The 21,791-nt window shown below is 50.9% G+C and overlaps 9 protein-coding genes across 9 annotated transcripts; 4 read left to right on the forward strand and 5 right to left on the reverse strand.

The window, feature by feature from the left end:
- Positions 1-297: 297 nt before the first annotated feature.
- Positions 298-1,109, forward strand: J7T55_000348 (uncharacterized protein; the record flags this gene model as incomplete). Its single annotated transcript, XM_053132457.1, has 2 exons — positions 298-680; positions 743-1,109. 2 exons carry the CDS (start codon positions 298-300, stop codon positions 1,107-1,109), a joined length of 750 nt encoding a protein of 249 aa, XP_052989586.1.
- A 996-nt stretch (positions 1,110-2,105) lies between these two features.
- On the reverse strand, positions 2,106-3,391 carry J7T55_000349 (uncharacterized protein; the record flags this gene model as incomplete). Its single annotated transcript, XM_053132458.1, has 2 exons — positions 2,106-3,176; positions 3,260-3,391. The coding sequence occupies 2 exons, from the start codon at positions 3,389-3,391 to the stop codon at positions 2,106-2,108; spliced, it is 1,203 nt and encodes a 400-aa protein (XP_052989587.1).
- Positions 3,392-4,268: 877 nt separating this feature from the next.
- Positions 4,269-5,970, reverse strand: J7T55_000350 (uncharacterized protein; the record flags this gene model as incomplete). The annotated part of the gene is made up of 3 exons (XM_053132459.1): positions 4,269-5,172; positions 5,246-5,704; positions 5,792-5,970. 3 exons carry the CDS (start codon positions 5,968-5,970, stop codon positions 4,269-4,271), a joined length of 1,542 nt encoding a protein of 513 aa, XP_052989588.1.
- A 441-nt stretch (positions 5,971-6,411) lies between these two features.
- On the forward strand, positions 6,412-8,426 carry J7T55_000351 (uncharacterized protein; the record flags this gene model as incomplete). The annotated part of the gene is made up of 4 exons (XM_053132460.1): positions 6,412-6,460; positions 6,547-6,911; positions 6,994-7,888; positions 7,954-8,426. The coding sequence occupies 4 exons, from the start codon at positions 6,412-6,414 to the stop codon at positions 8,424-8,426; spliced, it is 1,782 nt and encodes a 593-aa protein (XP_052989589.1).
- Positions 8,427-8,952: 526 nt separating this feature from the next.
- Positions 8,953-10,901, reverse strand: J7T55_000352 (uncharacterized protein; the record flags this gene model as incomplete). Its single annotated transcript, XM_053132461.1, has 3 exons — positions 8,953-10,148; positions 10,234-10,648; positions 10,731-10,901. The coding sequence occupies 3 exons, from the start codon at positions 10,899-10,901 to the stop codon at positions 8,953-8,955; spliced, it is 1,782 nt and encodes a 593-aa protein (XP_052989590.1).
- Positions 10,902-11,802: 901 nt separating this feature from the next.
- J7T55_000353 (Geranylgeranyl pyrophosphate synthase D) lies at positions 11,803-12,972 on the forward strand (the record flags this gene model as incomplete). The annotated part of the gene is made up of 1 exon (XM_053132462.1): positions 11,803-12,972. One exon carries the CDS (start codon positions 11,803-11,805, stop codon positions 12,970-12,972), a length of 1,170 nt encoding a protein of 389 aa, XP_052989591.1.
- A 474-nt stretch (positions 12,973-13,446) lies between these two features.
- Positions 13,447-15,370, reverse strand: J7T55_000354 (uncharacterized protein; the record flags this gene model as incomplete). Its single annotated transcript, XM_053132465.1, has 4 exons — positions 13,447-14,546; positions 14,629-14,848; positions 14,919-15,274; positions 15,355-15,370. 4 exons carry the CDS (start codon positions 15,368-15,370, stop codon positions 13,447-13,449), a joined length of 1,692 nt encoding a protein of 563 aa, XP_052989592.1.
- A 505-nt stretch (positions 15,371-15,875) lies between these two features.
- Positions 15,876-18,951, forward strand: J7T55_000355 (Copalyl diphosphate synthase; the record flags this gene model as incomplete). The annotated part of the gene is made up of 3 exons (XM_053132466.1): positions 15,876-16,688; positions 16,750-16,870; positions 16,934-18,951. 3 exons carry the CDS (start codon positions 15,876-15,878, stop codon positions 18,949-18,951), a joined length of 2,952 nt encoding a protein of 983 aa, XP_052989593.1.
- A 732-nt stretch (positions 18,952-19,683) lies between these two features.
- J7T55_000356 (uncharacterized protein) lies at positions 19,684-21,755 on the reverse strand (the record flags this gene model as incomplete). Its single annotated transcript, XM_053132467.1, has 6 exons — positions 19,684-20,120; positions 20,227-20,603; positions 20,683-20,923; positions 21,050-21,209; positions 21,280-21,405; positions 21,483-21,755. The coding sequence occupies 6 exons, from the start codon at positions 21,753-21,755 to the stop codon at positions 19,684-19,686; spliced, it is 1,614 nt and encodes a 537-aa protein (XP_052989594.1).
- Positions 21,756-21,791: the final 36 nt, after the last annotated feature.

Raw genomic sequence — 21,791 nt, forward strand, 5'->3', positions numbered from 1 at the left:
CAAACAAGGACCCAGTGGCGTAGCCAGAGCCTGATTGGCACCCTCCATGCTGTTGGGACTCTAGCAGGTCAACTCGGCCTCTGTATTGGGCTGGTCATCAGGCCAGAGGGCCGGTTTAGGCGTTGGGGCAACATTAGCTTCGAACCTTATCTTGGCGGCCTACGATTGGGCCGTTTAAATCCTGCAACGCCGCTATTTTGGGTTCCGGGGCTTGGGGAAGATGGAGTTCTTCAGTGACACGGCATCCTGTCGCCACATGTAACTTGCCTCGTCAACACCACAAACCAGCAAGCCACAATGGACATTGTCATTTGCGATGACGAGGAACATTCAGAGAATCCGCCAACGATTGAGAGTCCGACCGCGACCTCTCAGAATTCGGAGAAAGATGCGAAGAAGGATGCAACTGGGCCCATGAGAGTCCTTGTTCAGACCAGGACCCATCTCGTTCCTGGAGACGGCCATGGTAAAAAGGTTTTGTCGATGCTTCACCGGATCTGTCTCCACCAGTGGGGTCGCAATTTCAACCCCTACGAAGACCGTTCAAACACTTACGGAGACGAGTTTGGCTACAATGATCGCCTCTGTTTTTTTCTTGTCGACCATGGCGAATCGCCAACGGGGAGCGATGACCCCACTGAGGTCCCAATGACTGTGTACGAGTGGGATGGAGAGTCACTGTGAGACGATGAAACCCCCCTCCCAAACCTCTTTCCGAATATTAGCTTACGTGCAAATGTAGTCAGCCCTTTCCAGGTCCGCTACCGAATGAAGTACAGGAACGACTCAAGAAGTATCGTTTCAAACCAAAGGTGACCAAGGAAAACATGTTACCGCGCCACGAAGATCTGCCGCCCGAAGAGAGACGGCGAAGCATAAAAAGAATGATGCGCCGCGAAACCCACCCCCCAGAAAGTGATCTTCAGTTCCTCAGAGATCACCCCCAGCATGCTGAATGGCTGAAAGCTAATCTTCGACCCCGATTCTGGGACAAGCTCCAGAACATGATCAAGGAAAGAGACCACAGGGATGTGCTCCATGACCAAAGCTCGCGAGATCTTGACACCCAGAACGCCGATGGAAATGATAGAAATATTTCAAACGATTGATACAGGCTATTTTCGGCTTCCTCTTGAACTTTTATGAATGTTCTTAGGTAGATCTGTAAATCGATTGTCCCTCTAGACTTCTCCAGCCTTTGACGTGACTTCATCTCACATGCCGCCATATGCATATTTAACAGGGATAGACAAAAACGGAACCAAACTACTGTATGCCACAAAATTACAATTATTCCTGCAACTCCATCAATAAGGACCTGAGATTTGTTGAAGAAAACACTTACAGTGACCAGGGGATACACAGTCTGGAGATCCTTAGGAGATCAGAACACGCTGGCTCAAAATGCACTGATTAGGATAATCCGTTCATTTGATAGGAAAGTATTACACAGGAGGTAATCCTAGAGAAGGTTATCCTGAAGGAGGTTGTCCTAGAGGAGGTTATCCTGAAGGAGGTTATCCTAGAAGAGGTTACCCCAGCAGATATCCTTATAAAGCTTATAGGAGGTTATCGTATACGTGGTTCTCTAATGATTGGTTGTCCTATAAGACATTATTTTACTTCTTTATGTTTTCCGTTTTTTATTACTTATCTGCTGTATACAACCCGTAGCTGTGAAGCGGATAGCCGAGATTAACCTCGTATTGGGCTCGTAAGTAATCATTCAGAGAGGTGGTGGCATTTCGCTTATCAGTGGAGGCCATGCTCTTTCCCCTCAGCCATAGGATGCCCCAGGATTTTACCACTGCAGGCCAAGGACGGGGGACCAGACGGTGTCAAAAACGTAATTAAGCCCTGGTCGGTACTCTCGTGTTACCTAGAATGAGGGAATTGAGCTCTCCAGTGGGGTTTACGATCGAGAATCTCGTGGACCATGATAGTTATGGGCTTGTCTGTAGTTGACGAAGTTTGAAATTCCATGAAGTGAAAATCGCTTTGTGTCTTTGAAACCTCAAAAGTCTTCTGCTTTAAAACGTATTTTGGACAGTATACCTATATAGTTACAACTAGTACCTTTACTTATTTTAATTCCCTGTACTTATCTATTCTGGTATCCTCCCTGCGGGCTCCGTGATCAAAGGGCCCTTTATAAGGCGGTTTTGGAGCTCCCGAATGAGGCTTTGCTGGGCTGGCCAGCTATGCGCAGTGATGACAATGTGGAGCCTGCTGAACAAACCATCCAGCATCGCCGCACGCGCCTTAAGCAAACTTTGTAGTACGAGAAGCTCATCCTCGTCGTCTAGCCGTCTATTTCTGCTACTCATACCATAGATCGGCAGGTAGTATGACGACCCGTGGGGTTCGGGACCGCCGTCTGGTGTGGTCCACCTCCTCTTAAGATATGTCTGATGTGGAGACAATCCAGCATTTGCATCCTTCCCTACGGGGAGCCCATAAAATGCGGCTTCCAGGGACCCTAGTATCTTGCCGCATATTGACAAGAGCAGCATGATTTGAGCTGACTGTCTACTGCATTTCTGGCAATCAAGAAGCTCCCTGCACTCTACCATGGCCATTTTTTGTTCTTTAAGTATATCGTTGGTATCTTTGACCCTGTTCTTCTGAGCCCAAACAGCCGCCTCAACGGCCTCATGGGTTCTCATAGCTTGTGCGAGGCAAGCATAACAGAATTCCGAGCTCTCCCCTCGTGAAGACGTATGAGGTATGTCTTCGGATGACGCCCACATGCTGCTGCCACTGTTGAAGACATGACCTATGTTTCCTTCCACCCAAATCATTTCGTCCTGAGGCAATTTGCTCTTGTTGGCATCTGTAGTAAACGCGGTGGGGTGCTCGGATGTCTCTGACGGGCTGAATTCAGCGGTAAATAGCAGTGCGTCGGCATCCTCGATTGGGGCGAAGGTCGATGCTTCGAAGTCAAAGCTGCTATTGTCCTCCAGTACCTCGTGGAACGATGCAACTACGCTGATACTATCGTCGGTGGTCGACTCAGTCGTATCAGAAGGCGCTTTCGCCTGAGGAGGCGGGTCTGACGCTGATGAGCACCCTTTGTTCTGGGTGCTGCCAGAGCTCTTCGGCGGGGCTGGGAAATGGCATTTGATCTTCTTAGCCAGGCATCGCTGGCAGCCAGAGAGCTCACCGGAGCATCTTAACTGAGCATCAGCCACGAGGTTAGTAGGACTTCCCACTGGTTACGGTGGCTTGGCATCTGCATCTAGCAGAATCTAAATCGCACCTTGCTCATTCGACAGGTCATGCAGGCGACTTTAGCGAATTTGGTACCGCGCTTTTTGGAGTACGGCGGTGGGGTCTTCTCGAAAGTGTACACCTCGTCGGACTCACGCGTATGCCGAAGAGTGCAGAACATGGTGCTGTCGATTCCACTGGCAATGCTCAACGTGTAATAAGCGGGAAACACAAGAGGCGATGGTCTCAAATATTTATAATCATCGAGGAGCTCTGAAGAACACCTCAACTGTGTTAATGAAAGAAAATGGACGGAAAGTTGCTCTCAGTTGACTCAAATCCTGGAGAGCTATACACAGATAATGGCCATGTGGCTGCACATGGACTATGCATTCTGCCTGTCGCAGCGGTGTTGGAAATCAGGGGCGGTGTGCCCACTATTTACTTCACTTGGCGGTGGCGCCACTGTTAATACCACATCAGTCTTGATACGATGTTTGAGCACCCGCTTACTACAAACTCAATTTGAATGCTTGTGGCAGGAATGCTGCTGATAGAGAGTCGGGACGTTGAGATCGTGAGTCAGTCCCTTGATAACTGTATGTATTGTTTGTCCGCCACTCGATCATTATTCCTCCGATACCACTATCTTTCTTCCGGAATCCACATTCATCATTCCCCACATCTATTTTGTCTCCGAGAACCCACACTTGATCTGTTGAACGCGCTGAGTTGGACGTTGGCTTCGAGATACACCCACAAGAGCAAGACATTCAGTTACGCTCTTACCAGCTTCGAGGCTAGTAGGGCTGATGTTGTTGTGTATGCTTCTTGCTCAAAGCACAACGCAACATCAACGCCGCAGTACACGGCGTAGTACACTGAATGCAGAAGCATTGCTTCACGTGTCTAGCTCCTTTAGATCGTATTTTACCCTACAGTGGTAGTGCACTCCATCCTCTTCTTGATGAATCTCCACTGTACTATGTTGAGGTCGCGGTGTACATCTAATCCGTCCAACAATTTTTTGGTCTCTGGGTCAGCGGTCACTAGTAGATTTAAGTAGAGGCAAGAGGCACTTTGGTGCGACTGTCGCTCGAGTTCAACAGAGTCCACTGTCCGGCCCACTCGCCCCGGACCTTCACTGTGACTTTCAAGTCTTCCCGTGGATAAGGCAAGGTCGAGATAGTAGCTGTCGTACTTGGTGGAGGTGTTTGCTTCCAAGTCATCGCGCCATCCGAGCTGCCGGCGGGCTCCAAGTCGACACGCAAAATCAACAGCGCCAGCACAACCAGAACTTCCACTGCCGCAAATTGTCTGGCGGGACAGAGATGTGGCGGTGCGCCCCAGGCTAGGAAACCAGGCGCCAGCTTCTTTTTAACGAATCGATAGGGATCAAATTCTGTAGCCGTGGAACCCCACAGTGCTGTGTCTGCATGAATTCGCTCGGGTGGCAGTTGTATCAGACTGCCCTTTTTGAGTAGGTACTTGTCATCTAAGATGGTATCTTGTAGAACAGCACGGATATTGGCGTGTGAATGTCGTAGTCGCTGCGTCTCTTGGTACGTAGAAAGCAGCAACGTGCATTTCTGCTTTACTGCCGCGATGTCAAGTGTGAAGCCGGTCTCTTTGGTTCCGCCAACGGCGTTGGTCACTACTTCATTCCTGACCTCAGACACAATATCTGGGCGAGAATAAAGGTCATGTATAGCCCAGTAGAGTGATGGTGAGGTGTTACTAAACACGCCGTTGCTGAGAATAGCATGATGCCTGGCAATATCTTCTGCCGCCCAGCTCGCCTCACGATAGACTCGGTCATTTTCCTTGATCAGAGAGCTGGCATCATCGGGCACGCGCTTTGAGTAGGCACGAAAAGCAGCAAATAGCTTTTCACGTGCGGCATAGCCCGTGCCGAGAAGATCCAAACCAGCGAAATGCCAGGGGAGATAGGAAGCCCATGTCCTACATACGAATTTTGCGAACTTAGCTTCATGTTCAGGAGTTTTCACAAACAAAAGCTGAGTAAATGTCTCACCAGAACGCGGTCTCGACCTTGGGATCGCGGAACGGATGCTCAAGGCCGTAGACCCCACAGCTTGAAGCCTGGACGACCAAGTGCCGCACCCAGTCCAGCAGCATGACCTTCTTGTATGTGGCGCCGCTTGCAGCCGCTGTGACAGCGCCTTCGATCAGTTTGTCAACGTGCAAAGCAGCCTCACTGGCCATTCGCGCATTCATTTGATCGTTCTCAGAAGACGGCTTCTGCAGGCTATTCCGCATTGTCCTGTGACTAACATGGGCGAAATCTGTCGTCATTTGGTGGAGAACGTCTTCAGAGGCATCTGCCATCTTCTTGGATGTCATGATAGCAAATGGGTCGAAGGAAAGCGATTTTGAGTTCCGCTGGATGAGCGTCATCAGGTGTAGCGTGTTGCTCACATACGTCTTGGAGCCGGGCAAGGCGAGTGTGTATAGTTCTGCATTTGTTTTTTTCCTGTAAATATTGGCTGGATTAGTATCTAATTCCTCGCTAAGAGCTCTTCTGAAATGGTTGGATGCTGCTCAGAGATCGTTTTCATACCCTACGAATCGAAAATACTCTGGGCCAAATCGCGTCAGTCCGATTGCATGGCCTAGAAACGGCACTCGCGACCAGACGCGAGGGGGCTCCCGAGGGTCATCCCAAAGACTGAGTATGCGCTCGGCGACATGTAAGAGGATTACAAGCCCAACAAGTGCGTACAGAAGTTCGGGAATCATGGCGCGAGGAACTGGGCTATGAGGCAACTTCCTGCGAAACTTGGTATAGTCTGAAGTATTTTATCGCTCATAAGTGCTTCTGTGCTACAATGAATTGGTATAAGACAGAAGCTCCATAAGAGTCACCTCACGTGACAGCTTGATCGGTAGTCTACTTCCATGCCCACCATGGAGCAGTCGGACCGGGGCCCAATGTAGTTGCCCGGCTCAGTTAAACAACAAATCACCTAGTCTATTTGTATAACTATGCCTGTTTGATTAATAACTTTTATTTGAGATAGTTTAAAAATTTGATTAATTAAACTTATTTCTCAATGCAATCAACCTTTACTTCTTGCCCGAACAAAAAAACACTCACAAATAGTATACGAGTCTGCGTTACTCGGTTGGCTTAACGACTGAGTTGGGTGGACCGACTGTGGCTGCTGTTCGGCACCCAAAATGGTCAGCCCGACACGACGATTCAAGGCGCCGACCGCTCCCGACTCAGGTGAACAACTCCATTCGAATTGTTCCCCCACTAAAACTCCTCTGGCGTAAATGTACAGTACCTAGCCACACGATACGGTTGGTCAGGGCAACGCCGGCCCAAACCCCATCGTTCTGTTGACCGTTGCATCGTCGGCATCATCGTCATCATCATGAGCGTCGCTACGTGGAAGACAGAACTCGCGCTGAAATTCACATCCCTCACATCAGCCCAAAATGTGTCTCTTTTGGACTCTGCCAATGATTCAGAGACCCACTGGAACACGAACCAGCGGATTGCGTGGCTGGTTGGGATTGGTGTACTTGCCTATACGTTCGTGGTGCTGAATGAATTCGTCTTCGGCTTCAAGGCGCCCAAGGTAGGGCGGCGGTCTTTCTGGGAACCAAGATGGCTTGTCGGATTACGTTTTGCACGGAATAGTGCTCCAATGGTTCTCGAAGGATACCACAAAGTAAGTATAAGCCGACTATTGTTTGTGGCAGGCAGGATGAACAGACAGAGCGCGCAACTAAGACTAACAGAGTGATGCATAGTTCAAAGGCCACATGTTCAAAGTGATGCGCAACGACTCGGACATCCTTGTCCTCCCGCCAAAGTATGTCGAGGAGCTTCGCGATATGCCCGAGGACAAAATTAGCGCGACCGATGCAAACATCAAGAACATGGTCGGTCGTTACACCGTTGGTAATATTAGCGTAATTCGGGACAGTGATCTCCATAGACGAGCTCTGCAGCAGAAGTTGACACCTGCCCTTGGTACGCTGATCCCCCCGGTTAAGGAGGAGCTTGTCTTTGCCCTCGAGGCCGAGGTAAATCCCTGCAAAGATTGGACACCAATTCACGTCACGCCGTTGATCATCAATGTCGTGGCACGCGTCTCGGCACGTATCTTCGTCGGTCCCGACCTCTGCCGCAACGCGGAATGGCTCTACACGAGTATACACTACACCAGAAACATTGGAATTACCAGAAATCTGCTGCGCGTACTTCCTCCCGTTGTGCGTCCTGTAGTCGCGAGGCTATTGCCCTCATACTGGCGCATATATTCCAACCTAGCGGCGGGGAAGCGGCTCCTTGGACCCATCATCGAAGACCGTCGCAGGGCGGCCTCTGATGATCCTGCCTGGCAGAAACCTAACGACTTCCTGCAGTGGCTGATTGACGGCGCAAGGCCCGAGGAAGGGAGTGTAGCAGATCTGGTGCACCGACAGCTCCTTGTTAGCCTCGGGTCGATCCATACGACGTCCATGATGTGCACACACTTCTTTTTGGACTTGTGCGCCCATCCAGAATACCTGAAGCCCCTGCGTGACGAAATGGTGGCTGTACTGCGCGAGGATGGCGGCTTCAAGAAAACGACCCTGAACAAACTGCGCAAGCTGGACAGCTTTTTGCGTGAATCACAGCGCATGAACCCGCCTTTTACCTGTAAGTGCACAAGATGAATATCCTCGTGGTCATGCACAAGATTTTCTGACAAATGAGCATTTCAGTATCATTCCAGCGAGTTGTCCGCAGGGCCATAACTCTGAAAGACGGAACTTGCATACCTGCCGGCACGCACCTCGCCATGCCATCCGCCGCTATGGCCCACGACGAGGCCCTGCTGCCAGATGGTGGTGATCCAGAGGCTTTTGATGCTTTTCGCTACGAGCGACTCCGCCAAGATCCATCCAGACCCGAGAACATAAATAGGTTTCAGTTCGCCACAACCGATTCGTCCACCCTCCACTTTGGACACGGCAAGTACGCTTGTCCGGGCCGCTTCTTCGCCAGCAATGAGATCAAGGTGATTCTTTGTCATCTATTGCTGCGTTACGACTTCAAGTTTCCGGAGGGGCAGAGGCGTCCTGCGAACTGGAGCTACGAGGAGGCCTTCTACCCGGACCCCACGGTGCCGATTCTGATGCGCGAGAGGGCTGCAGGTGAACTGGCCCCTGACATCGCCGGCCTTGTTGGTGCCTAAGTTAGGAGACGAGGCAGATGAGACTTCTAGCCTCTCCATACATCCATGTCCTGGCCCTTAATTATTAAGTGTATGTGTGGGACAGCCAGTATAGGCGGCCAGTAATCGAAGCCAAACACGTCTTCGCACACAACGACCGTGACGGCCAAAAAAGGCTAGAAGGTATCGATTAGGTCCCCTAAAAATTGTATTCGGCCTACAGAATCAGCTCTATTGGTCCATTGCTACTGCTCAGGTTTGGCGAAAAAGCAACTTTGTGAAGACCCACGGACTGCTGTGCTACGTATGAATCATTCAATATGCCTTCAAAGTTTCAACCATGCCTGATTTCAAATGAGAGTTGAAAGCGTCAAATTATGTATCAATTTTTTTTGGCTTTGATTCATACCATGTGTCCGTCCAGCATAATTGTATTCCCCCAAGGCTGAAGTTTCGCCTACGGAGCTATCGGTAAAGACTAGTGCAAATCCCACTCAATTGATGAAACCATGCGTCCAATGAGAAGAAAATATTATATGGCTAGACATTACTCTTTGCTTTGCGACTCATCAATTATTCCCGCAACTCCGGACTCAAGGGATGCTGTCGCTTGTTCCTCAACCGGAGGACTTTTCTTCCCTCCATCGGTCCTGACATCAGGTGGGGTGTGTGCAGAGAGAGGTTTATGGCTACTAAACACAGCCACGACGAAAGCTAGCCCCGCTGCTCCGGCAGACAATGCAAACGCGGCGTTGAGGCCGGCCATATAAGCAGCCAGGATGCCGGGCATCTCGTCTGTAGTGAAGATGGAGCGCAATTGAGCCGATCCAGTTGCAACAAGAGTCGCCGGGTTGACACCTGGGGCACTGGTGCGAAGTTTGATGAGGACCTGGTTGAGGAATGCGCATTGCGCAGCTGCCAGAAAGAAAGCAGCACCGACGGTTTGGAAAACTGGCCGGAAAATGAAGAGTAAGCCGGTGTCCATGGCTTGGGAAGACGGGGATTGGAGCTTACATAGTATGATGGCTGTCGCTGGTCCGATATCATTTGGTGCTACCTTGCCCTGCACAACGATTATGGGAAGCTGAAACGAGAGACCCCATCCAATACCGGCGATGAACTGGTAGCCGATCCACTTTCCAGCGGAAGAACCGATTCCAAGAGTATATAATAACCCACAACCGACAGTGGCTAGACCTGCACCGGCTAGCAGTAAGGGCTTGGGCCCCGTCTTGGAGACAAAAGCGCTCGAAACGAGTATCGTGACAGACACGGAGATGATCAACGGCAGGTTGCGGACGCCCGACATGGTGGCACTGACATCATCAATGCTCTGGAAGTAGATGGGCAGGTAGTAGATGACTGTGAAGTATGAGCCCGCGAAGAGGGCCGTATAGAGCGAGTTGACCAATACATTGCGGTCGGCCATCAGCCTCGGCGGAATTGCAGCGCGCTCGCCTTGATGCCACTCCCAGGCGGCAAAGGCGGCACCGATAGCGACAGAACCTACCAGTAGGCCGATGACGGTGCTCGATGACCACGACTTTGACGAACCACCGAAGTGCAGTGCCTGGATGAAAGAAACGATGCCGCCCATGACCAACACGACACCGACGGGGTCGACCTGCATCATCTTCTGCCGCAAGCCTGTCTCAGAAGGATCCCCTTTGCGCGGGGGGATGCGAAGAAACAGGATGATGAAGGGCACTGCAAGAGCGCCAATGGGAAGATTGATATAGAAACCTACGTGTAGATCATTGTTAGCCTTTCTATACACTTATCTTCAAAGGAGAAACGTGAGTGAATCATGTAGGGAAGATATACTCACACCACCTCCAGGTCACTTTATCGGCAAGAGCACCACCGATAAGAGGCCCAATGGCCGAAGACACTCCATTTGTTATGGCTGTGATGCCAGTGAAGGTGGCAAGATGCTTTGGCTCGACAACGAGGGCGATGACAGTAAACGTGCCGCTCGCAATGCCAGCCGCGCCGACTCCCGCCAGAGCGCGGCCGATAATGAGTGCCGTCGAGTTCGGAGCAGCGCCGCATACGGCGCTCGCGGACTCGAACACGAAGACGGCTACAAGAAACCCAACCTTGGGCGGAAAGTACTTGTACACTTTGCCCCAAGCCGATTGCGTGCCGCCCATAGTCATCATGAAAGCCGCACCGTACCAAGAAACATCTCCGAGCTCGTGGAAGTCATCTGTGATTTTGGGGATTGCTGTTGCTATAATGCTCTGTGATCGTATAGCAAGAAAAAAGCGTTAGCCTCCAAGTAATCAACGCCAGTCCAAGATGAATAGAAATCGCCCAACGAACCGTGTCGAGGAGAACCGTGAAAAAGGTCACGAGTAGAGAAGCCAGGATCAGGAAAAGCTTCATGCCATGAGCATATTCGGTCTCATCCACTACGCCTATCTCTTCAGGACTCGTGCTAGTGCTCGTGGCCGAATCATTCTTGGCTCTATCCTCGCTGCTGCTTCGAGCCATGTTTCGGAGTGGTGAATTGTCAATCTCGGAAGTCGGAAAGGTCCTTGATGAACGTCTGCTCCCATCTTCAGACACTAGGCATGATGCCGCTGCCATTGTTCCCTTTCCGCTCATTGGCATACGTGGATGAATATTTTGTTTCGTGGACAGTCAATGCTAGCGGTCAAATCAGGACGGACAAGGGTGTGCACTAGATCTGTGCAGTCTCACTCGCTCGAGAGACCGATCCCTTTACACCTCTACAAGGATCCTGAACAATGTTTGTTGACTCCCCCACCGAAAATCACTTCGGCGGCCAAACCGGGCAAGTACTGCTTGGGAGGCCACAACTGCCTATAGAAATAGTATAGAGGAAGCAAGGATTTCAGATCCCGGGGGAGATGTACGTCCATGGTACCTGTGCAGACAGGGCTTTGTTCAGACGCCGTGGGAACTCAGCTGGCCAGGCTCTCGGCGGATCCCAATTGGGCTTGGCCGAGTGCGCAACACAAGCACCGTGAACTTCCAGCGGGCAGATTTACGGCTCAAAATTATTCACAAAAAGTAACAAGTATTTTCAATGATTATTCTTGAAATAGACTGTTTGACGGTTAGTTATTTTTTTTTAAAAAAAAACAAAAAGAAGAAATGGGCGTAAACTAGTCATTAACTTGTAAATTCAAAATGTTTTGCTTAGAGAATTACGACCGTCGTTATCTCCTTCTCCTTTGAATGTAGTGGAAAGTAGTGGCGATAGCTATTAAATTGATTGAAGTGAATTACTCGTGTAACGAGCCTCGGCAGTTGTTTGATGTTAAATGGACTTCCCGATCCGCTCACAGGCCAGATTATATCCTGCCCAATGTGTCACATTCTGTCTTTGTGTTCGTGTCCCTCCCCTTTCTGAATGGAATTATTAAAGATGCAAACAGATACGCGGCCGTCTGCACCGTGGCCGTCTCTACCAAAAGTCCACAAACGCAACAGAAGCACGAGTCTATCTGACCAGCAAACGGCGAAAAAGGCACATGTCAACCATGCTAGGCTTCATCTACCGCAACCTATAGAACCTGTTTATGAGAGCCAGAATGGCTCCGTTTCTCAAAGTGAAGAAAAGTCGTCAGCTGTTGAAATCAACAACTCAGCTGCGGGTGACCCACAACGGTTTGCAGTCGCCGACCTGAACTTCTCCTGGGCCGAAGAGGAAGAAAAGGTTGTACTGGCACCATATGACTACGTGGCGTCCAACTCTGGCAAAGAGTTCAGAACACTCATCCTCAACGCCTTCAACGCCTGGTTCAGGGTCCCCCCTGAAAGCCTGACCATCATCTGCGATGTGGTGCGCATGCTGCATACCTCTTCACTGCTCATCGACGATATTCAGGACAACTCATTATTGCGACGAGGCCGGCCCGTCGCCCACAGCATTTACGGTGTAGCACAAACCATCAACACGGGAAACTACGTGTACTTCTTAGCCGCCAAAGAATTGAACAAGCTCCGCAATGCGGCGTCGGCCCTCGAAGTGTTCACAGCTGAAATGCTGAACCTTCATCGCGGACAGGGTCAGGAGCTGTACTGGCGTGACACGCTCAAATGCCCGACCGAAGACGAGTACCTCAAGATGGTGTCTAACAAGACGGGAGGTCTTTTCCGGATGGCTGTAAAGCTGATGCAGGCCGAGTCTCCAGCCGGGCCAATGGCCCCTGTCTGTGACAAGCTGGTGCAATTGTTAGGGCTAGTCTATCAGATCGCTGATGATTACAAGAACTTGACGGCTGTCGAATACACGACCAGTAAGGGCTTCTGCGAGGACTTGACGGAGGGCAAGTTTTCGTTTCCCGTCGTCCACAGCATCCAGTCTCGTCCCGAGGACCGCCGGTTATATCAAATCTTGGCGCAGAAGACTACAGAAGTTGAAGTGAAAAAGTACGCTGTTAGCTACATCGAGAGCACAGGGAGTCTAGAATACACCAAACAGGTGGTGCGCGTGTTGGTACAAAGGGCCAGGGACGAGTTAAGTAGAATTGACCAGGGCCGTGAGAGAAACCAGGAGATGCATGCGTTGCTGGGTAAGATGGCCTTGGAGTGAAAGGTGGTGGTCCTAGTGCCCTTTTTCATGTTCTATTTTTCCATTGATTGCTTTTGCACGATTTGTTCAGATGGTGGCACCAGTTTACATTAGCGTAAGTCATTTTGAAGACGTACATAGAGTTTCAATACACGATGCTTGATACCTTTTATCTGTGTGATTGTCATTACTATAACAGACTATTAAAATTTACCGCAACTCATAGTAAGACAACACGAAAGCTATTTATGGCCTCATCACATTTCGATCACAAATTTTATGTCATAGTCCCTACATATTACGAAATATAACAACACTACCACCAATGTGAAATAGCTTTGATTTAAATGGACCTCAATTTCAAAAACAAATCTTCCGCTCTGGGCATCTAGTCTAATATAGAGCTGCCTTGCTTGACTACACTGACCGATGCAGTACTTTTTGAAGTCCCTCGTAGTCTCTACAATCATCTGTTTACCTCAAGCGGCGCCGTGTCTATTTTTGTTCGTCGCGTGGGACAAAAAGAAGCTTCTGGCGAGGGTCTGGCCGGACCAAGCCGCCCTTGTATATGTTCTTGGGACGTTCCGTTTGACCGGGCGGGAAGGAAATGTCGTACTTGAGCAGGATGTTGGCGAGCACAACCTTGATTTGCACGCCAGCAAAGAAGCGACCAGGACAGGCATTCTTCCCCTGGCCAAACGCGAGACTCTCGGGTCCCGTCGAGGCGAACTGGTGGCGATTGGCGTTCTTGCCGCCCTCCATCCTCCGGTCGTAGAAACGATATCCGTCAAAATGCTCCGGGTTGTCGTAGATGTCCGGGTCGCGTGCTACAGAATCACTTGGCATAGTGATGTAAGTGCCTGCGGGCAGTGTGGTGCCGTCCTCGAAGCGCAGAGGCCGAGCGACCTTGCGGTTGAAAGTCATGAGAACGGCTTGGTTCAGCCGCTGCGACTCCTTCATGAAGCTGTCGAGCTTCTTCATGCTTGCAATGGCCGATAGCGTCCAGCCGTGCTTGGCCACCACGGCGAGAACCTCCTCACGAATGGGCTGGACGAACTCTGGATTGGCACAGAGGTCGAACAACGCGTGGATGGTCGTCGCTGAGCTCGTGTGCACGGCAGCCAGTGACATAAATAGCATGTTGTGCGACAGAACGTCAGGGTTCTGGTCACTGCCGCGTGCCGAGTCTACCATCCACTGCACCATATCAATTGGTTTCTCGCCGTCAGCTTTTCCATCCCGCTGCTGCTGCTTCAGTGCGAGTCTTTGGACGAACGTTGGCCCGAAGGTCCTTTTGGCTGTTTCCAGGTGACGGCGCAGTGTCTTAGTCCCTTCCAGCCAAGGGGCAATCAAGGGACGCAGAAAAGCCGGGTAGGGACGCAGCATAACAGCGACGCTGACCACGTCCATTGAGTAAAGAGCCGCTGTTTCGAGCCATTCTGCATTGCGACTGGCTGCTTGCCCACCGAGCATCCTGGATCCTGTAGCAGCTATAATGCGGACCATGGTCTCGTAAGCCCTGATTTGCGTCTTGCCAGGTATGCGTTGAGCTAGCCAGTAGCTTGCTTCCTCGTGGATGGGCTCCACCAGACTGTCTATACCACCCAATTTGGCGTCAAGTCAGTTCACTAATACTGCATGCAGGCTCATGTGCTATAGGGAAAGGGCATTATTTACGAAGATTTTGTGTCAACTGGGCTTTGCAGACATCGATATGCAGAGGGCTCCGGAAGACGACGTCGAGGTTTGTCTGAGAGCTTAGCAGCCTCTCGCTCAATCCATCGGCCATGTCTAGAGCGTCTTCGGGCAGACTCTTGTTGATCTCGTCCACATATTTGGGACTCAACACGACCCGCTCTACATTCAGGGTTTGTACCAGGAACATTCCATTCTTGCTCTACAATGTCGCGAAGTGGTCAGTTCAAAGTTCCAAAACCGGGAGATCATTCAGCGGAGAGGATACGCACCTTGCGGTATCCCTCATCAAGGATCTTTCGCCCATTAATCTTGAAGTCTCGTTTCGCCTCGGTCAGACCCAAGCCAAACCACCCAGGCCCCTTGCCGGCCCGAGGCAAGCGGCTCAGGCTTGGACCCGTGATGTACCAAAAGACTCTACAGCAGAGAAGAATGAAGGTGGCGGCGAGACCGACGGTAGATGCAACCAGAGTCTTGTGGCTGGCATGGTCGCTGCCAAGGAGCGCGCTCAGCCGAATAGCCGCTTGATGGCCAATGAATTCTGTGTCATTCAGCATCGAATTCATTGTTGTCGCCATCGTCACATTGACTTCGAGTGGATCTATTGTGCGTCGGCTTGGCGGAATTGCTACCACAGGTGAGGTCAAAATTGCACTACAGTACGATTAATACCATTGGCCTTGCGTCTATTCTGGTTTCCCAGCTTACGTCTTCGTTCTTGCATAATGGACTTTGAGTCTCTCTTACCCCTGCCAATGCATCCGGCGGCGCCCATTAAAGCCACCCGATGTAAACAGAGCCGGGCACCGGGCCCCGCCCATTTTGGCCTTCCGATGCATGCGTTATGCCGAAGAGAGCGACTAAAAGAGGTGGGGCGGCCAAAGCCCTGATTCAGGACGATAGTAAATGTTACTACGACGGCTGTTTCCTTTTAGACAAAAAATGGAGATAAAATAATTAAGAAAAGAAAAAAGAATTGTTATTTTACGGTCATAAAAGTCCTTCGGCAGGTGAAGATCGCGAGGCGTGGGCCCACGAGTCTTTAGTGGTGAGCTGAGCCCTGCGTGCGTACAAGGTATATATCCTTTGAACAGCAGCATTGGTATACGGAGGTCTGCAAAAGGACCTGCTATCCCAACTCGGTGCTCTCATTCGTTCATCATAACCCGAACCGAGAGCTTATTCTCTTCAAGCTAAATCATCCTTCTATTTCAAAAAATCATACGAGCATGGAGTTCGATGAGCCACTTGTGAACGAGGCGAGGTCCTTGGTCCAAAGAACCCTGCAAGATTATGACGACCGCTATGGCTTTGGCACCATGAGCTGTGCGGCCTATGACACAGCATGGGTATCGCTGGTGACCAAAACAGTCGATGGGCGTAAACAATGGTTGTTCCCTGAGTGCTTCGAATTTCTCCTAGAAACGCAGTCCGATGCTGGCGGCTGGGAAATTGGCAACAGCGCACCCATCGATGGGATCCTCAACACTGCTGCTTCACTGCTGGCATTGAAGCGCCACGTCCAAACAGAGCAGATTATTCAGCCGCAGCACAACCATAAAGACCTGGCCGGGCGTGCGGAAAGAGCGGCGGCGTCTTTGCGAGCACAGTTGGCGGCTCTGGATGTGTCGACAACGGAGCATGTGGGCTTCGAAATCATCGTCCCGGCCATGCTCGACCTTCTCGAGGCCGAAGACCCGTCTTTGGTGTTCGAATTTCCAGCACGCAAACCACTGATGAAGATCCACGACGCTAAGATGTCGCGATTCCGACCAGAGTACCTCTACGGTAAACAGCCGATGACGGCATTGCATTCGCTCGAGGCCTTTATCGGGAAAATAGACTTCGACAAAGTACGGCATCACAGGACACACGGTTCGATGATGGGGTCGCCCTCGTCGACGGCTGCATACCTGATGCATGCTTCTCAGTGGGACGACGAGTCTGAGGCCTATCTACGCCATGTCATCAAGCACGCAGCTGGCCAGGGCACCGGAGCTGTTCCGAGTGCATTTCCTTCGACGCATTTCGAGTCTTCCTGGGTGAGTTTGAATCCTTTGGTGTGAATGTATTCAAGATCTGATCAAAGATGGATGATAACAGATCTTGACAACGTTGTTTCGAGCTGGGTTCTCAGCCTCTCATCTAGCATGCGACGAATTAAACAAGCTGGTAGAGATCCTCGAAGGCTCATTTGAGAAAGAAGGGGGTGCTATCGGTTATGGTACGTGCAGCGTTCATTTTGTTTGACCATAACGGACTCTGTCTCTAATTTCCATCATCGTAGCTCCTGGGTTTCAAGCAGATGTGGATGATACCGCAAAGACCATCTCCACTTTGGCTGTGCTTGGGAGAGATGCCACTCCCCGGCAAATGATCAAGGTTTTTGAAGCCAACACACACTTTCGGACTTACCCTGGTGAAAGAGATCCAAGCTTGACTGCCAATTGCAACGCGCTCTCGGCTCTTCTTCACCAGCCAGACGCAGCAATGTACGGCAGCCAGATTCAGAAGATCACAAAGTTTGTTTGTGACTACTGGTGGAAAAGTGACGGAAAAATCAAGGACAAGTGGAATACCTGCTACTTGTATCCATCGGTCCTTCTCGTCGAGGTGTTAGTAGACCTTGTATCCCTGTTGGAGCAAGGAAAGCTACCCGACGTGCTGGATCAGGAGCTGCAATACAGGGTCGCCATTACATTATTCCAGGCCTGCTTGCGACCGCTACTTGATCAAGATGCTGATGGATCATGGAACAAATCCATCGAAGCCACAGCCTACGGCATTCTAATCCTTACGGAGGCGCGGCGAGTATGCTTTTTTGACCGTCTTAGTGAGCCTCTGAATGAGGCTATTCGACGCGGGATTGCGTTTGCAGATTCGATGAGCGGTAATGAAGCTCAGCTGAATTATATATGGATCGAGAAAGTGAGCTACGCATCTGCTCTTCTGACCAAATCATACCTCCTCGCAGCTCGGTGGGCGGCAAAGTCCCCGCTTGGCGCTTCCGTTGGATCCAGCCTCTGGACGCCTCCGAGAGAAGGCTTGGATAAGCACGTCCGTCTATTCCACCAGGCAGAGCTCTTTAGGTCGTTGCCGGAGTGGGAGCTGCGCGCGTCCATGATCGAGGCAGCCCTGTTCACTCCTTTGCTGCGGGCGCACAGGCTGGACGTATTTCCACGCCAAGACGTCGGCGAGGACAAGTACCTGGACGTTGTGCCGTTCTTCTGGACGGCCGCCAATAACCGCGATCGCACGTACGCATCCACTCTGTTTCTGTATGACATGTGCTTCATCGCCATGCTTAACTTCCAGCTCGATGAGTTCATGGAGGCTACAGCGGGAATACTCTTCCGGGACCATATGGACGATCTGCGCCAGCTCATCCACGACCTGCTTGCCGAAAAGACGAGCGCCAAGTCATCGGCCGGAAGCAGCCAAGGAACCAAAGACGCGGACTCGGGCATCGAAGAAGACGTTTTTATGAGCGACTCAGCATCAGACTCCCAGGACCGCAGTCCTGAATACGACCTGGTCTTCTCTGCGCTCTCTACCTTCACCAAACATGTCCTACAACACCCCTCAATCCAGTCAGCCAGTGTCTGGGACAGGAAACTACTCGCACGCGAGATGAAGGCATACCTTTTAGCTCATATTCAACAGGCTGAGGACAGCACGCCCTTGAGTGAGCACAAGGACGTCCCTCAAAAAGCTAGCGTGACACGCGTCTCAACATCCACAACGACTTTCTTCAACTGGGTACGCACAACATCCGCAGACCACATATCCTGCCCGTATTCATTCCATTTCGTGGCTTGTCACCTCGGCGCCGCGCTGAGCCCCAAGGGCAGCAATGGCGACTGTTACCCGTCAGCCGGTGAAAAGTTCCTCGCGGCCGCCGTATGCCGCCATTTGGCCACGATGTGCCGCATGTACAATGACTTGGGATCGGCGGAGCGCGACAGTGACGAGGGAAATTTGAACTCACTCGACTTCCCCGAGTTCGCCGACCCAGCGGGGAATGGTGGGATTGAGATCCAGAAAGCTGCCTTGCTCAGGCTGGCCGAGTTCGAACGCGACTCGTATCTCGAGGCTTTCCGGCGACTTCAGGATGAAAGCAACCGCGTTCACGGACCGGCTGGTGGGGATGAAGCCAGACTCAGCAGGCGGCGCATGGCCATCCTTGAGTTCTTTGCCCAGCAGGTGGACTTGTATGGCCAGGTCTACGTTATTCGAGATATCTCGGCCAGGATTCCAAAGAACGAGGTTGAGAAGAAAAGGAAACTAGATGACGCTTTCAATTAGCTAGTAGCTGAGACGGCCCCTGCGTTTTCACAGATTAAATGCATGATTTGGCTATAGAGACATGATGATTCTGACCGAAAGTCCCATACTCAGAAGGATGCCTTGCACAGTCACGCCGCAGTCAAGGGCCTGCAAAGAGAGGTGTATATAGCACACATGTATGTGTGATAGGCGTGGTATTGGTGGTAGAGGAGGTCATAGTTTCTCCGCGGTATAGAGTTGCACCTTGCCGCAGAGCTGCTCCTAACAGTCCATTATTACGGCATTATGTCCGATTTTCCCGGTATATAGAACTCATGAAGACTTATCAAGGCTGTGCAATACTTCAACCATCCGGAATCAATCAGTGGATCAATAACTAGGTCCTGTGGAAGTCAGTGGCTTGGCTCGCTTCTTCGGCTGTGGCAAGCCCCGATTGGTTTCTAGAGACAGTATAAAATCACGCACTCATCGAGCCAATGTGCTCACTATGTCATTTTATGCTACAGTTCTTATAACTGGCAAGAAATTTAGACAGGTGTTTGTTATGTCTAAGTCTTAGTGTAGAACGGGCTCCGCTACGACTTTACGCGGATACATTGGAAAGTGGTCATTGCAATACTTCGATTCTCTCAAATACATCTATATACTCTTGCATAAAATGGCTTTGGAAAGCTCCCATGGGTTGGTCTCCTATGGGATAGCTTTCTATGGAATGTCCTTTCACGGATATCTTTATTAGGTAGGTTATGATCAAACCTTTCTTTTCCTCATCATGAGAGTGGCATGCGCGTCGATGAATGTGTTCTCGTCCGCGTACATCCTCTTGGGACGACTTTTGCCTTTGGGGTACGCAAAGTCGAATTGGACCAGCATGCGCGAAAGCACCAGCTTGATCTCCCCGATCGCGAAGTAGCGCCCGGGACAAGCCTGGCCGCCGTATCCAAATGCGAGCGTATCCATGTCTGACTGGTCAACCGCGGTGTATTTGTTGGGGTTCTCGCCGTCTTCGTCAACGTACGCCGTACGCTTGCGGTAGCTCCGCATGGGGTCGAACGCCTCTGGGTCTGAGGTCAATATGGAGGGATCGTTGGCGTGGTGGTGGCCGGCCCAGGCCACCCGAGCCCCCTGGGGAATCGTTGTGCCGTCCTTTAGAGTCAGGGGTACCATAGCTACCCGTTGAGGTCTCACTAGTTGTACAATATGTCAGGATTCGTCTTCGTCCGTAGCAGATTGGTGGCTGAGTAGAGCTATAAAGAATGGGGGCCGTGGGGGGCAATGGAAGGGGATACGCACGGAGAATCTGCGGGTTGGTTCTCTGCATTTCGATTATGAAACTGTCCATCTTCATCAACTTGGCAATCCACTGCCTCGATGTCATGCCAGGATGTTCGCCGATCGGCCCGTACTGGGCAGTGACCTGTTCAATCTCCTCACGAAGCACAGGAAACCACTCCGGATGGTCGCACAGGTCAAATAGCACAGTGCTCACGCTGACAGACGTTGTATGGATGCTGGCGAGGGTCAAGAAACATTGGCGGAATGCCATTTCTCCTAGGCGTGTCTCCGTTTCGTTGCCATTGTCCATCATCCAGCCAAGTAGCGTGTCCTCTACTTCGTCTCCACGGTTCCTGGCGTCGTCACGCTTCTTGACGAGATTGCCAACGATTCGTCTACATCGAATTCGTCTTAGTAATCACTCCACATGAACGCCTTTTAGTCTGGAAGACAGAAATGAGAAATTCTACTCACTCAGCAGTTTTGATTTGATTCCACATCCGCCTCCGGGCAGGCACTAGAGGTGCAATATAGCGGTGCGTCCATGGCGGGAACATGCGGAGAGTGAATGCGGCCACGAACATGTCATGTGTAAAGCCGATTGAGAGATTGATCCAGTCCTGGTCACGGCATGCAGGATAACCCATGAATACCTTGGCTGACATACGCGAGACAAGCCGACGAAAAATTTGCTGGATGTCCACCTCCGCCCATTCTGTATGTGTTTTTGGGCAGTCAGCCGCAGCTCTTTATCACCTCACGTGGGTGCTCTGCTAATCCCGTCTTCTCGGAACTAGACAGAGTACACAGATTGTGAATGAGCAGAAGCTGAGGGACTCACCGTCGGTTTGAGGAATTTCTATGTCCCATGCATATTCAAGCTCGCTTCGCGCGATATCGACATATTTGGGCAAGTTCCGGTTAAGCTGGCCGTTGAGGACGCGGACGATCAAATCCGAATCATACATAAATTCTGCCCAGGTCCATTTTGGGACTAGGTTCTAAATTGGGGATCAAGGGCATATTGTCAGCAATCAGGTTGGGAGCTGGTCTGGCATGACAAGGACGAACATGGATCTGTGGCATTTTACAGTTGAGCTTGGATCTCGGAATGGCGCGCATTTCCTCCAAGTACTTGAACGGCATGATTGTAATATCGGCATCATATCGACGAACCACGAACGGAGCATCCTGGAACTATTTTTGCACGCAATGCATGTTAGTAGCGAATCTATGTTGCTGACTATTCAATTGACTGGCCGCTGCAATCACACCTTCTTGTATCCGCTTTTGATGATGTCCACAGCGCTCCACACAAAGCGAATTTGCAGCAGAAGAGTCGGCTCCCACCATGATCGAAATCCGTGGACTTGAGCATCAGGCACCGTCGCGCGCAGTTTTGGATTACTGAACCATAAGGACAGAAGCCAGCAAAAGCCCAGGAACAAGGCGGTGTACGTTGCAGTGTTAGGATACTCAATTAGCCGCTGCCTTGCGATGGCCTGAAGGCTCTCAATATTCGTCATCGGGAGTGTGCGATTCGTCATGGCCAATGAATGTTGCAAGGTCCAAGCTTGAGAATG

Source organism: Diaporthe amygdali, assembly GCF_026229845.1.
Source record: "Diaporthe amygdali strain CAA958 chromosome Unknown NODE_31_length_594919_cov_65_084759, whole genome shotgun sequence".
NCBI lineage: Eukaryota > Fungi > Ascomycota > Sordariomycetes > Diaporthales > Diaporthaceae > Diaporthe > Diaporthe amygdali.